Source organism: Melanerpes formicivorus, unplaced genomic scaffold (assembly GCF_026170545.1).
Source record: "Melanerpes formicivorus ecotype bairdi unplaced genomic scaffold, bMelFor1.0.p_v2 SCAF_39, whole genome shotgun sequence".
NCBI classification, from domain to species: domain Eukaryota; kingdom Metazoa; phylum Chordata; class Aves; order Piciformes; family Picidae; genus Melanerpes; species Melanerpes formicivorus.
Genome location: NW_027142391.1, coordinates 958,137 through 972,996, shown reverse-complemented (window position 1 = coordinate 972,996; position 14,860 = coordinate 958,137). Strand labels below are relative to the sequence as shown.

The 14,860-nt window shown below is 65.5% G+C and overlaps 1 protein-coding gene across 2 annotated transcripts in view; it reads right to left on the bottom strand.

Moving 5' to 3' along the window:
* MEGF6 (multiple EGF like domains 6) overlaps positions 1-14,860 on the bottom strand; it is a 75,496-nt gene that overhangs the window by 39,380 nt on the left and 21,256 nt on the right. Inside the window, exon 5 of one of the 2 annotated variants that reach the window (XM_068158174.1) lies at positions 9,511-9,633. In XM_068158174.1, the coding sequence (XP_068014275.1) occupies positions 9,511-9,633 (123 nt within the window). Of the gene's footprint in view, positions 1-2,711; positions 2,931-9,510; positions 9,634-14,860 lie in introns of those variants that run through there. The other variant, XM_068158173.1, reaches the window with a different exon arrangement.

Below are 14,860 nucleotides of genomic sequence, written 5' to 3'. Positions count from 1 at the left end.
GACAGGGCTGAGCAGCTCTCCCTCTCCATCCACAGACAGAGGCTGGGACAGGGCTGAGCAGCTCTCTCTCCCTCTCCATCCACAGACAGAGGCTGGGACAGGGCTGAGCAGCTCTCCCTCTCCATCCACAGACAGAGGCTGGGACAGGGCTGAGCAGCTCTCTCCCTCTCCATCCACAGACAGAGGCTGGGGCAGGGCTGAGCAGCTCTCTCTCCCTCTCCATCTGCACAGACAGAGGCTGGGACAGGGCTGAGCAGCTCTCTCCCTCTCCATCCACACACAGAGGCTGGGGCAGGGCTGAGCAGCTCTCTCTCCCTCTCCATCTGCACAGACAGAGGCTGGGACAGGGCTGAGCAGCTCTCTCCCTCTCCATCCACACACAGAGGCTGGGGCAGGGCTGAGCAGCTCTCTCTCCCTCTCCATCTGCACAGACAGAGGCTGGGACAGGGCTGAGCAGCTCTCTCCCTCTCCATCTGCACACAGAGGCTGGGACAGGGCTGAGCAGCTCTCCCTCTCCATCTGCACACAGAGGCTGGGGCAGGGCTGAGCAGCTCTCTCCCTCTCCATCCACAGACAGAGGCTGGGACAGGGCTGAGCAGCTCTCCCTCTCCATCCACAGACAGAGGCTGGGACAGGGCTGAGCAGCTCTCTCTCCCTCTCCATCCACAGACAGAGGCTGGGACAGGGCTGAGCAGCTCTCCCTCTCCATCCACAGACAGAGGCTGGGACAGGGCTGAGCAGCTCTCTCCCTCTCCATCCACAGACAGAGGCTGGGGCAGGGCTGAGCAGCTCTCTCTCCCTCTCCATCTGCACAGACAGAGGCTGGGACAGGGCTGAGCAGCTCTCTCCCTCTCCATCCACACACAGAGGCTGGGGCAGGGCTGAGCAGCTCTCTCTCCCTCTCCATCTGCACAGACAGAGGCTGGGACAGGGCTGAGCAGCTCTCTCCCTCTCCATCCACACACAGAGGCTGGGACAGGGCTGAGCAGCTCTCTCCCTCTCCATCCACAGACAGAGGCTGGGACAGGGCTGAGCAGCTCTCTCCCTCTCCATCTGCACAGACAGAGGCTGGGACAGGGCTGAGCAGCTCTCTCTCCCTCTCCATCCACAGACAGAGGCTGGGGCAGGGCTGAGCATCTCTCTCCCTCCATCCACACACAGAGACTGGGACAGGGCTGAGCAGATCTCTCCCTCTCCATCCACACACAGAGACTGGGACAGGGCTCAGCAGCTCTCTCTCCCTCTCCATCTACCTTCACACCTCAGGCACCTGGAGAAGTCCAGCAGCAGGCAGAGCAAAACTGCCCTGAATGATTTGCTGCCACCTTGAGTGCCTGGCACAGGAGGTGCAGGTGCCCTGAGTCAGGCACCCAGCCCCAAACCAACCTCCCAGTGGCAGCAGGAGCTCAGTGGCTGCTCCTCCTGCACCAGGGAACGAGGCTGTGGAGCCTCCTGGTGTGCTGCCATCTGCCTGGCACCTCCCTGGCATCTCCCTCCCCTGCTAGCAGGCAGAGGCTGGCACCGAGCCTGGCAAACCCCTGGGTACCACCAAGAGAGGTGAGGGCAAGGGGAGGGCACAGCAACTCCACCCTCTGCTCCTGCCCAGGGGGAAGCTGAGGCTGGCACAGTGCCAGGCATGCCACAGCCTGGCACCAGGCACCCCCCTGCAGCCCAGCCCTGCAGCCCAGCCCCGGGCACCCCCCTGCAGCCCAGCCCTGCAGCCCTGGTGGGGAATGTGTTGCCCAACAGACACTGCACAGCCTCAGCACTTCAGGGCAAGGAAGCTCCAGCCCCCAGCCTGCCCTGCCAGCCTCTCCCTCAGCCCCCAGCCTGCCCTGCCAGCCTCTCCCTGAGCCCCCAGCCTGCCCTGCCAGCCTCTCCCTCCCTCAGCCCCCAGCCTGCCCTGCCAGCCTCTCCCTCAGCCCCCAGCCTGCCCTGCCAGCCTCTCCCCCAGCCCCCTGCCTGCCCTGCCAGCCTCTCCCTCAGCCCCCAGCCTGCCCTGCCAGCCTCTCCCTCAGCCCCCAGCCTGCCCTGCCAGCCTCTCTCTCCCTCAGCCCCCTGCCTGCCCTGCCAGCCTCTCTCTCCCTCAGCCCCCTGCCTGCCCTGCCAGCCTCTCTCTCCCTCAGCCCCCTGCCTGCCCTGCCAGCCTCTCTCTCCCTCAGCCCCCTGCCTGCCCTGCCAGCCTCTCCTCACCGAGATGCTCCAAGCCCCTCTGCACCTCCCCTGGACTCTCTGCAGCAGTTGCCTCTCTCTGCCGAGCCCGGGACCCCAGAACCAGTCCCAGCACTCCAGGTGTGGCCTCCCTAGGGCAGAGGGAAGGGGAGGAGAGTCCCCCGGGACCTGCCGGCCACCCTCTCCCTCCGCAGCCCCAGCCCTGCCCCTCTCGCAGGCAGCCTCCCTCCCGACTGAGCGGCACCGAATTTGATTCATCGCCTCGGGCTGGGCTGAGATCCCTCGGAGCTGAGGGGAAACTCCTCAGCACCCCTGACAGAGCAGGATGTGTGCTGCAAAGGAGCACTGCACAGCAGCTGAGGGAAGGAATCTGCCTCCCCGGCCCTGCCCGCGGGGACTCCTCAGGGCAAGGAGCACCCAAGTGATGCTGCAGGCACAGGCAGAGGCGCAGCCAGGGCCCCGCTTGGTGACTTTGCCAGCCCGGGACTCAGCCCCGCAGCAACCCCCGGGCTCAGGACCCCTCCGGCCCCGCTCCGTACCTGCCCTCAGCTCGGCGTGCCCCGCTCCGTGCCCGGCCCGGCCCAGGTAGCAGGGGTAGCAGCTCCTCCAGAGGAAGGGGTAGGGGTATGGGTAGGGGTAGTGCTCGCCGGCGCCGGCCGGGACGCTGCCCAGGCAGCAGAGCAGCAGCAGCCGGAGCCGCTCCATGGCGGGGAGCGAAGGGACCCAGCGCAGCCCCGCAGCGCAGGGGCAGAGGCTCAGGGCAGAGGAGGAGAGGCTGAGCTGCAGGAGCCGGGGGAAAAAAACCCGCTCCGAGGCCGGGAGCGGAGGGAAACCCGGGAGGAGGAGGAGGAGGAGGGAGCGGAGCCGGGCGGGGGCCGAGCCTGGGGCGGGCGGTCCCGGGGCGGCTCCGCCTGCGCAGGTACAGCCGAGCCCGGAACGCCAGGGACCCCCCCGCCTGCCCCGCACCCCTCATCTTCAGCCCTACAGCCTCCCAGCCCCCCTTCTGCACCCCCCTGCATCGCACATCCTCCTCTCTGCGCCCCGCATCTTGCCCCTGCACCCCTCGCCCTCCCCCCTGCACCCCTCAGCCTCCCTGCACCCTTCCATCCCCCCTGCACTCCTCATCCCCTCTGCCCCCCTCAGCCTCCCTGCACCCCTCGCCCTCCCTCCCTGCACTCCTCATCCCCTCTGCACCCCTCAGCCTCCCTGCACCCCTCATCCCCTCTGCACCCCTCGCCCTCCCTCTCTGCACTCCTCATCCCCTCTGCACCCTTCCATCCCCCCTGCACCCCTCATCCCCTCTGCCCCCCTCGCCCTCCCTCCCTGCCCCTCTCAGCCTCCCCCAGCTCCGCTCCTGTCTCCTTCCCCTCCCGTCACTCATTCCCCCCGCGGCACTCCGCGGCTCCCTGTTCCGATGGTACCTCCTGGAAGCAGCCCCCAGGGGATGGTTCTGCACCACCAGCAAACCTTCCCCAGGCTTTTCCGAGCTGAATCCCAGCTCCCAGCCTGCTGGGGCTTGGAAGGGAGCTCTGGAGCTCTTCCAGCCCAGCCCCCCTGCTCCAGCAGGGCTCCCACAGCAGCCTGCCCAGGAGCACAATGGCCAGGGGGGGGTTGGAAGCTCTCCAGGGGAGGAGACCCCACAGCCTCCCTGGGCAGCCTGCTGCAGGGCTCTGAACCCTCACAGCAGAGAACTGATCCAGTTTGTGCCCCTGGCCCTGTCCCTGGGCAGCACTGAGAAGAGCCAAGCACCATCCCCTTGCCCCCAGCCTTTAGCTCCTGCTGAGCATTGCTCAGCTGCCCTCTGGGGCTGCTCTGCTCCAGGCTCTCAGCCTCTGCTGCTCCCAGAGCTGCTCCAGGCCCTTCAGCAGCGTTGTGCCTCTGCTGGATTCCCTCCAATAGTTCTCTGTCCCCGGGGACAGAGGAGCCCAGCGCTGGCTCAGCACTCAGCTGTGGCCTCCCCAGGGCAGAGCAGAGCAGAGCAGAGCCTCCCTCAGCCTGCTGGGCCATGCAGCCCAGGAGACCATTGCCCTTCCTGGCCACAGCAGCAGCCTGCTGGCTCCTGGTGAGCTGCTTGCCCAGCAGCTCTCCAGCTCCTTCCCCAGGGAGCTGCTTCCCAGCAGGCCACTCCTCACCTGCACTGGGGCAGGAGGTTCTTCCTCCCCATGTTCCATGGCCAAGCAGAGAGGAAACCAACTGAAGCTGAGATGAGGTCCAGGCTCTGGGGCTGCTCCAGAGCAAAGCTCAGCTTCAGCCCTTGCTGAGAGACAGAGCCCAGGACTCTGCTTCACCTTCTCCTGACGTGAGCAGCAGGAAGAGCTGAGTGGATTTTCCAGAGCCCAGCTCCAAAGCCTCACTTCAGCCTTGCTGGAGTGTGCTCAGGGGAGAGCAGAGGCTGCTCCCCACAGCTGCCTGGGCTGGCTGGAGGAAAATTCCAAGTTAAGAGCTGTGGTTTGGGCTGCACTGCTCAGAGCTCCATCAGAACCCTGCCCAAGCACTGAGAGCAGCTGAGTCCAGCAGGGGAAGAAGCAGCTCCAGGCTCTGGCTGGGGTGGTTTCCAGGGGGAGGTGGACTCCACTCACCCTTTGCAGGTGGTTCCCAGCAGCTTCCTAAGGTTGCAGGGACCCCCTGCAGCAGCCCAGCTGCTGCCCATTAGCATTTAGAGCTGACCCCAGACAGCTGACCCCAGGGCAGCTGACCCCAGGATGTGTCAATTGCTTTGGGGAGGGGAAAAGAGAATCACAGAGCAAAAGTTTGCAGCCTCCTGAAGGCTGCTGTGGAGCTGCAGACAGAGCCTGCAGGGCAGAGCAGTGTGAAGTGCTGGTGGCCTCCAGCCACTGAGCAGCAACCAGAGACCCTGGGGAGAGGCTCAGCACCAGGGCAGAGGAGGAGGAATCCCTGAGGGGCAGCAGGAGCTCCACCAAGAAGCAGCTGCCCTGCAGGGACCTTCAGAACCATCCAGCTGCAGCCCCCTGCCCTGGGCAGGGACCCCTCCCCCAGCCCAGGCTGCTCAGGGCCTCATCCAGCCTGGCCTGGAGCACCTCTGGGGAGGAGGCAGCCAGAGCCTCCCTGGGCAGCCTGTGCCAGGCTCTCCCCAGCCTCACTGGCAAGAATTCCTCCCTCATCTCCAGTCTCAGCCTCCCCTCCCAGCTCCCATCCCTCCCCTCTCATCCTGTCACCCCCAGCCCTTGTCAGGATTCCCTCCTCTGCCACCCTGCCACAAGCACTTTCAGAGGCAGCAGATGCTTCCCCCCTGCAGGAAGGTCTCCCTGCCAGCTCCCTCAGGAGCACTCCCTGCCAGCACTGACACTCAAGGCCATCCCCATGGCACTTCTGGAAGCCTCTCCAGCAGTGCTGACCTGAACACAGGAGCCTGGCCACAGGGCTGTGCCAAAGGACCTCAGGAGCTGCCTCAGCTCAGGGAGGCTGCTCAGGCACTGTCCCCATGGCATGGCCCTGCCCTGGGCTGCTGATGGATCACCTCCTGCAGCTCCCCAGGCTGCCCCAAGCAGCCCCAGGCCAGGGCCAGGCTGGGGATGAGGAACAATTCCTTTGCTGCAGGAGGGGGCAGGGACTGGCAGAGGCTGCCCAGGGAGGTGGTGGAGCCCCCAGCCCTGGGGGTGCTCAGGACCCCTGTGGCCATGGTGGGGTTGGGCTGGTGCTGGACTGGATGATCTTGGAGGGCTTCTGTGACTCCAAGGCACTCCCTGCCTCCATGGCCACCCCCCAGAGGCACATTTCCCCTGGCTCCAGGGCCTGCAGGCTCCTGCTGCTGGGGCACACAGAGCCCTGGCTGCCAGCAAGCAGCAGCACAAGCTGCAGGAGCTGAGGGGGTGCTCTGCCTGCCTGCCCCAGCCTCTGCTTCCCAGACTGCTACAACAGCAGCAGGCAGGAGAGGCTCCAGAGCCCCTCCCCAGCTCTGGGGCACAGCACTGCTGCCCCAGGCACCTCAGGCTGAACAGCAGCTGGACCCTGCCTATGCCATGAGTTATGCTTGGCCAGGTTGGAGCCGGCTCACACTTCCCTCTCACCTCATTCACTTCAGCTGATTGAGTACCCAGAGCTGCTCTGAGCCTGCTGCAGCAGCCCCAGCAGCCGGTTCCTGCCTCCTGCAGCAGCCCCAGCAGGGCAGCAGCAGCCCCAGGAGCTCCTGCAGCTGGGGGCAGGCTGCAGCCCCCCGGGGGTTGCCTTCAACCCTCCCTCGCTGCCGCATTTGCATAAGAACCCAAAGGAAGTGCAGCTGAGGAGCGGCCCCGGAGCTGTCCCGGAGCTGTCCCCGGAGCTGCCAGGCACAGGGCAAGAGCAGGGCTGGAGGCCAGACCGAGCCAGGAGCCACTCTGAAGGGCAGCAGGCTGGGCCCGAGCCAGCAGCAGGGCTGGCACTTGGGGGGCACACTCACAGGGGGGCACACACTCGGGGGGCACACACACAGGGGGGCACACACACCCCAGCCCTGTCCTGGGGTGGGCACTGCTGGCAGCAGGAAGGAGCTGGAGGCCCCTGGAGCCCAGCAGCTGTGGTGTGTGACCACCTAGAGCCTGGCCAGCTGCCCTGCTCTGGGCAGCTCAAACTCCTGCAGGGTCTCCTGCATTCCCCTGCAGCATCCCAGCAGAGCACTGCCACCCCCTGAGGATCCCAACCAACCCCCCCCTGCATGGAGCAAGCTCCTGGGCTCGCCCCCTCGCCCCTGGGCTTGCCCCCTCGCCCCTGGGCTCGCCCCCTCTCTCCTGGGCTTGCCCCCTCGCCCCTGGGCTCGCCCCCTCTCTCCTGGGCTTGCCCCCTCGCCCCTGGGCTTGCCCCCTCTCTCCTGGGCTTGCCCCCTCGCCCCTGGGCTCGCCCCCTCTCTCCTGGGCTTGCCCCCTCGCTCCTGGGCTTGCCCCCTTGCTCCTGGGCTTGCCTCCTCGCTCCTGGCCTTGCCCCCTCGCTCCTGGGCTTGCCCCCTCGCTCCTGCAGCGCTGTCCCCCACCTCCACCTCTCCACTGAGAGCAATTCCACAGAGCTCTGACCCCTCCCTGGGCAGGAAGGGTGGCAAACCCTCCCTGAGCTCCAGCAGCCCTCTGGCCCCGAGCAGAGGAGAGCCTGGGGAGCCCTCACACAGCCCAGAGGGAAGCTTTTTTCCCTTCCAAAGCATCCTCCCAGCTCAGGAGTGAGCCCTGGCTGCTCCCTGCCTCCCACACCGAGCCTCCTGCTGATCTTACTGCCCAGCTATGTGTTCAGCAGACACTTCAAAGAGCAGGGCTCTGCAGAGGCCAGCCTGACGTCACCCCGAGCCAGGAGTCAGGCCACAGGGCTGAAGCAAGAGAGCTGCTGGCCTCTGGGCCCCTGCCTTGCCTCCTTGGGCCACCCTCAGGACGGATGCAGGCTCCAAACCTTGCTGTCCTGCACGCAGCCAAGCAGCTCCAAACATCCAACCTCCAGCCCTGGAGCTCAGGCTGCTGCCTCCAGGCTCCACCAGGGCTTGGATCAAGAGGAGCTGAAGGTTGTGCAGCCTCCAGACCTTCCTCAGAGCCTTTCTGCCTCCTCCAGCCCCTCCCCACCTGCACCAACACCAACCTAGCCCCATCCACCCTTCCCCAGCCCTGTGCCAGCAGTCAGGAGGGTCCTGAGGAGCTTCTCACCTGATGGAAGGCCAGAAAGGGAGGCAGGAGTGGGGAGCAGAGCAGGGAGCAGAGCAGGGAGCAGAGCAGGGAGCAGAGCAGGGAGCAGAGCAGGGAGCAGAAGGGCTGAGGGAGAGGCAGAGGGCAGGGAGAGAACAATCAGCACCTGTGGTGCTGGTGCCCAGAGAGCTAAGCTGGAGCAGAGTGTGGGCAGGGCAGGGTGTGGGCAGGGCAGGGCAGGGTGTGGGCAGGGCAGGGCAGGGCAGGGCAGAGTCTGCTGTCAGTGAATTTAGGGCTCAGCTTTCCCCACTCCTGGTGAATCAGGGAGTGGTTGGGGGTGGAAGGGCTCTCAAGGAGCAGCCTGGGCTGGTGGAGCTGTCCCTGCCCGTGGCAGGGGCTGGAACTGGATGGTCCTGAAGGCCTCTTCCAACCCAACCCTTCCCATGAACCTGTGGCCCAGTTCCAGCTCCCTGCCCCGGGCAGGGGCAGCTCCACCAGCCCAGGTCACCCAGGGTCCCACCCAGCCTGGCCTTGGACACCTCCAGGGAGGGCCTGAGCACAGAGCAAACCCAGGCAGAGCAAGGGAGGAGCTGCAGGAGGATGGCACCAGGAGTCCCTCCTGGGCAGGGGCTGGGCAAGGGCAGGAGTGAGGGGCAAAAGCTGGCAGAGAGGGGGCACAGGGAATGGGGAAAGGGCTCAGAGAAACCAAAGAAAAAGGGAGAGAGGAGGAGAGGGAGAGGGGGAGAGGGGGAGAGGGGGAGAGGGGGAGGAGGAGGAGGAGGAGGAGGAGAGGAGGAGGAGAGGAGGAGAGGATTGTTTGTTTCCAGCAGAATGCTGCAGCTCTTCATCATCTGAGCAGCTAATCCTCAGCAGGGGAATTCTGGGGAAGCTGCAAATAGCTTCACTTGGCTAAGGCCAGGGCAGAGCTGTTTGTTTCACACATCTCTGCTGTGGGACCCAGCCAGGAAATACTTCTCAGCTATTTTCAACAAAACAAGAGCAATGCTGCACACAGCCAGGCAGGGACAGAGCCTCCTCTGCAGCCCTGGAGCACCCCAGCCCGTGGCCACAGCAAGGACTCCTTCCCAGCCTGCCAGCAGCCTCTGCCGGAGCGCTGTGGCTGCTCTGCCAAGCAGGGCAGGGCTGAGAGCATCTGAGAAGGCCACCACAAAATGTGAGAGCTTCACCACACAGCACGGGGGAAGGCCACCCCCAGCCAGGGCCACCCCCAGCCAGGGCCAGGCCAGCCCCAGCCATGGCCACCCCCAGCCCAGAGCACCCCCAGCACCCCCCAGCACCCCACAGCAGGTGTCTCAGTGTGGCCCTGGGCACTGTGTGAGCTGCCTGCTCTGCAGGGGACCAGCAGTGACCTCCCTGGCCCCAGCAGGGGCTCCTGGCACTGCAGGGGACTCCAAGTAGCAGAAGGCCACAGCAAGGTCCTGCCCAGAAGGTTCCTGCAGGTCCCAGCTGGTGTCTGCACATCACAGACTCAGGACTGCAGCTCCTGCTCAGCTGCAGGAGAGCAGAGGAGCAGCAGTGAGGAGATGCAGGCTCTGGAGCAGCCAGCTGAGCTCCGTGGCAGGATTGAACCTCCCCAGGACCAAGCTCTGCCCCCGAGCACAGCCCAGGCTCTCCTCCTGCCACCACCTCCCACGAGGGAGCAGCCTGGGGGCTGAGCATCACCAGAGGCATGCAGGAGGTGGAAGAGGGGAGGGAGGAGCCGAAGCCTCCCCTCCAGCCCTACCTGTGCAGGCCTTGCCGTCCCGGGCCAGGCTCAGCCCTGCCGCACAGCTGCAGTGGAAGCTGCCGACGGTGTTGTGGCACTGCCCCTCGCAGCCGCCCTGCCCAGCCCCGCACTCGTCCACGTCTGCAAGGGAGGAGGGAGAAGGGGAGGAAGGTCAACCCCTGGGGCCAGCCCCCCTGGGGCGCCGCCTGAGGGCAAACCCAGCAGCTTTCACCCTCTTGTGGGCTGCTCAGCACCAGCAGGACAGGACCCAGCACAAACTGAGCCCCTCCGGGAGATGCTCCCAGCCCTGAAAGCTGTCCCCAGCCCGCAGCCCCCAGCCCAGCCCTGCCTGCACATCCCCAGCCCCCAGCCCCCAGCCCAGCCCTGCCTGCACATCCCCAGCCCAGCCCTGGCTGCATGTCCCCAGCCCCCCAGGAGGCAGCAAGTGCAGGGCTGCTCCAGGCTGCTCCAGGCTGCTGCAGGCTGCAGGCAGCCCCCCAGGAGGCAGCAAGCCCTGCAGGGCTGCAGGCAGCTGTGGACCTTTCCACTTGGTTATTAGCATGGCCCAGTGAAACAAAAAGGCAATGGCATGGAGCTGAGCTGCCACTGCTGGCCCTGGGAGCTGCTGTGCCAGGCACCCAGCACCCCACAGATCACAGAGCTGCCACCCTGCTGCACTCAGCCAGCAGGCACGGAGCAAGTGGCTCCCAGCAGCACCTCCTGGGCGCAGGGGAAGGTGGAGGGGTGGCTGAGAGCAGCACAGCAGCACTTGCATGCAGTGCATGCAGCTGTGACAGGGGTGGGGACAGGGACAGGGATGGGCAAAGCCACCCCTGCCCCCCAGGCACCCCCTGCTCCCTGCCAGCTGTGCTGCCCCTGCCAGCTGTGCTGCCCCTGCCCCAGGCCAGCTCCTCGCAGAGGCATCCCTGCAGGGCTGCTCTTTGTGCAGCACAAGCCTGGATGAGTCCTGCAGCAGGAACAGCACTGGCTGCCCTCCCAGCCCTGCCAAGGCAGAGGGAATTAGAGGCATTAGTGGCCAGGAGTGGAGTCAGAGCAGGACAGTGATCAAAACAAGGCTGATGTGATCAAAGGCACTCCCTGCCTAATTCCCTCAGTCCTGTCTGGGCTGGGAGCTCCCTGCCTGCTGCTCAGACACCGCAGCCTGCAAGTTTTGTTTCACTCTGCAGTAATCCTGAGACCTGCTGGAGCTTAAGGAAATCCTGCTGGATTTCTCTCTGCTTAATCCTCCCCTGGCAGCAGCCTGCCAGCACTGGCAGCGCCTCAGCTGCCTCCCCAGGCTTCCTGGGGGACAAGCTGCCAGGTGGTGGGAAGGGGCATGCCCAGCCCTGCCCTCACCACCCTCTGAGGTGTGAAAAGTGTGGCTCCAGCAACTCTGCCCTGCTGAGTTTGAGTTCCATGGCCTGCAGCTGCCCCAGTGCAGCAGGACCCTGCCTGGTGCTCTGCTGGCTCCTGCCTGCAGGCTGCCTGCAGACCCTTGAGGCCAAGCATGGCTCCCTGGCCTCACCCCCACAGGCTCCACCTGTGCACAGCAGGCACCAGGGAGCTGCTGGGAGGCTGCTCCCTGCCCTGGGCTTTGCTCACACATCGCTGAGGAGCAAAGCAGAGGCAACCAAACCCAGCAGGAAACTGCTCCCAGGCTTGTGCCCAGGTCTGGGGTCCATCAGGGGCTGACCCTGGCACCTCTCTGCAGGAAAGGTTTGCTCACAGCAGGGACTCCTGGTGCTGATGAGAGCGCCCAGGCCCCCCTGGGGCAGCCAGGATTCACCTGGCATTCACCTGGCCCCACACCCCCACGGGAAAGGAAGCCTCCACTCACACAGCCCCCAGCCCCACCTTGCCCTCGAGCTGAGAGACCAGGAACCCTCTCAGCCTGCTGCCAAGTGACTTCACACCCCCTTGCAAGAGGCCTGAAGGAAGCTGCAATGCCAGGGGACCCCAGCTGGGCAGCAGCTGCCCCTCTCCAGCACACCCAGCAGAGCCCCCAGGAGCAGAGGACATCTCCACCTGCAGCCTGGGCCAGGGCTGCTGCAAGCACAGCCAGGGCACTTCAGGCTGTGAAGGGACACCTTGATGGCACCAGATTCCCCCCTCCAAAGCAGGGGCACCCCCCAAGGGTCAGTGCTCCCCCAGGAGCAGGCAAGGTGCTGCTGTCCTGGCCAGGAGACAGCTCCTGCCCGAGCCTTGAGGTGACTTCTGTGCAGCTTCCACCGAGTGCTGGGTCTGAGCCTCCCTGCTCCCCCCAGCCCTCCCCTTCATCTGCCCTCCTCTGGGTGCCCCAGGAGCTGCCAGAGGCACTCAGGCACTGCTGGGGCTCTGCTGAGAGCTGGGGTCCCGCAGCTCTGCCGGCAGCCAGATCAGGAGTGGGATAAAGTCATTTCCCAAGGGATAACCTGGAAGTGCTTCAAGGGGAAACCTCAGCCCGCTGGAAGGGAGAGGCAGGCACCGAGGAGGGATGCAGCTGGGAGCTGCTGTCCCGAGCAGATCGAGAGGCTCTATCCCCTCCCTCTGGCCAGAAGGAAACTTAACAGAGTTGGAGCTCTTGGGAGAGGGCCACCGGCAGCCCCGGCCGGGATGAGTTCAGCCCCAGGGGCAGCGCTGCAGCATTGATCTCTCACCACCCAGTCGCTGCAGCATTGCCTCGCTCGGGGCTGTGCTGGGGCAGGGGTGGGATGCCCTGCGGGCTGGAGCTCCTCTCTTACAGCCACTGCAACACGACCCAGCACAGGGCTCCAGGGGCTGGCCAGCTGGAAAGCAGCTCGGGGGGGAGCAGGAGCTGTTCCGAGCAGAGGTTTGGGGAGCTTGGCCTCCTGCAGCGGTGGCCGAGGGGCAGCGGCCGAGGGGCAGCGGTGGCCGAGGGGCAGCACCCGCGGGGCAGCAGCCGAGGGGCAGCGCTGCTGAGCCAGAGGGGCAGCACCAGAGGGGCAGCAGTGGCCGAGGGGCAGTGGCCGGGGGGCAGCGCTGCTGAGCCAGAGGGGCAGCGGTGGCCGAGGGGCAGCGGTGGCCGAGGGGCAGCGGCCGGGGAGCAGCAGCCGGGGGGCAGCGCCGCCCCTCAGCCGCCGCCCCTCGGCTGCTGCCTCTCTGCCACCGCTGCCCCCCAGCCGCTGCTCCTCAGCCGCTGCCCCTCGGCTGCTGCCCCTTGGCCGCTACTGCCCCTCGGCCGCTGCCCCCCAGCCGCTGCTCCTCAGCCACTGCCCCTCGGCTGCTGCCCCTCGGCTGCTGCCCCTCGGCCACCGCTGCCCCGCTGGTGCTGCCCCTCGGCCGCTGCCCCTCGGCCGCTGCCCCTCGGCCGCTGCCCCTCCGGCTCGGCAGCGCTGCCAAGCCCCTGGGAAAAATCCCCAACCCCTCCCAGGCCTTTTGTCTCCAAATAATTAAGCTCCGAACAACAAAGCACCCGGGGGGGGGGGGGAGGGAGGGGGAGGGGGGAGAGGGGAGGGCAGAGCTTTGTCCGGTCCTGGGGGGCTGCAGTAGCGTGGGTGGGACAGGATGGTCCCTGCAGGACGATCGATCACTGATCTCATTATTTCTATGTCGCTACAAGGGCTGCTCCTGCACCCAGCTGCATAATAGGTGTCAAGAGTAAGAGCTCTGGAGAAGAGAATGAGCAAGTTACAACAGGGGCTGGCTTGTCTGGGCCATAATTGGTATTAGGCAATTAATGGTGGGATGAAACATCACATTGCCCCTGGAAACAAAAGGCAATGCTGTGGAAAGCAGGGTTAATGAGCAGGGGGCTGTGTCGTCCTCAGCAAGTTCACTGCCAAGCCACAAAGGACATCCCCACACACTTCCCTCGGTCTCCAGGGAAAGGGTCACTGCCACTTGCTTCTTGTTAAAGCCACAAGTTAAAACAAAAGGGCTGGGGGGGAGGGAAAAGGAAGGGAAGGAGTCCAGAGCAGCCCTCCAGAGGGGGAGAGGTGGAGAGGAGGAGAGGAGGAGAGGAGGAGAGGTGGAGAGGAGGAGAGGAGGAGAGGAGGAGAGGTGGAGAGGAGGAGAGGAGGAGAGGAGGAGAGGAGGAGAGGAGGAGAGGAGGAGAGGAGGAGAGGAGGAGAGGAGGAGAGGAGAGGAGGAGGTCACCTTCCCCAGCCAGCGGCCAGCGACGTCCGGAGCGCTTTGCTCCCGGGGCAGAGCCAGGGCACGGTGCAGGCAGCAAGGCCAACACCTCCCTGCAGCTCACAGGCATCTCTTGTCCAGCTCTGACCCTCCTCATCGCTGACATCCCCAAACCCTCCCCGTCAAGGAGGTGAGCTCCTCGGCGAGCTCCTCGGCAGGCAGGGCACCGCCAGGGGGACGGAACGAAGCTCCTCGGCCGCGGGCAGGGCTCTGCCGCCCGCCTCGGGGCAGCCTCCCACACCGCACTGCGGGGGCAAGGTGCAGCCCTGCGGCCTCTGCGAGCACAGCAAGGGCTCCACAGAACCATTCAGGGTGGGAAAGCCCCTCCCAGGATCGCCAAGTCACCCCTAAACCACAGCCCCGAGCACCACATCCAAAGCACCTTCAGACACATCCAGGCTGGGTGACTCCACCACCCCCTGGGCAGCACATTCCAGTCCTGACCACTCCTGCTGGGGAAAAAGTGTTTCCCAACGTCCAGTCTGAAGCTCCCCAGTGGCAGCCTGAGGCCTTTCCCTCTTGCTCTGTCACTAATTAGCTACGAGCAGAGACCAGCAGCAACCTCTCTGACCCTGCGTGGGCAGCGCTGGCCCAGCCTGGACCTGTGCAGCTCCAGGCAAGCAAAGCCCAGGGTGTGATGGGCATGAGGGTGTCCTGAGGGCTGCATCTCGCCAGGTTCTCAGCTCATGCTCCAGAGCAAAGGGAAAGCAGAGCACAAAGCATGAGCTCAGAAGGCAGCTGAGGGCCAGCAGCCCCAGAGCCCAGCTGGGAGCTGTGCTGGGCTGGAGTGGAGCATTTCCAGGCTCAGCTGGGGGTTCATTTGCCCAGGGAGGCAGGAGGAGAGGTGGTTGATGTGCATTCACATGCAGCAAACCAGAAACACCTGTGGGCCCTCAGAACTGGGGGGGTTGGCTGGTTTGTAGAGCTGGAGGGGTCTGACAGGGGTCCCTGCAGCCAGCAGGGGTGTGGAGGGGTCACAGAGGCCCCAGGAAGGTTCTCAGGGGCTGGCACAGGCTGCCCAGGCAGGTGGTGGAGTCCCCATCCCCTGGAGGTGTGCAGAGGACACAAGGAGGTGGTGCTGAGGGTCGTGGCTCAGCAGTGGTGGGGCTGGGAGCTCCAGGGGGGTGTTGGACTTGAGGAGCTCAAAGGTCTCCTCCAGCTCCACAGCTCAGGGAGGAGCAGGGTCTGGAGCTGGCTTCCTCCAAAGCCTGAGGCTGTGCCTGGAGGGGCTGTGCCT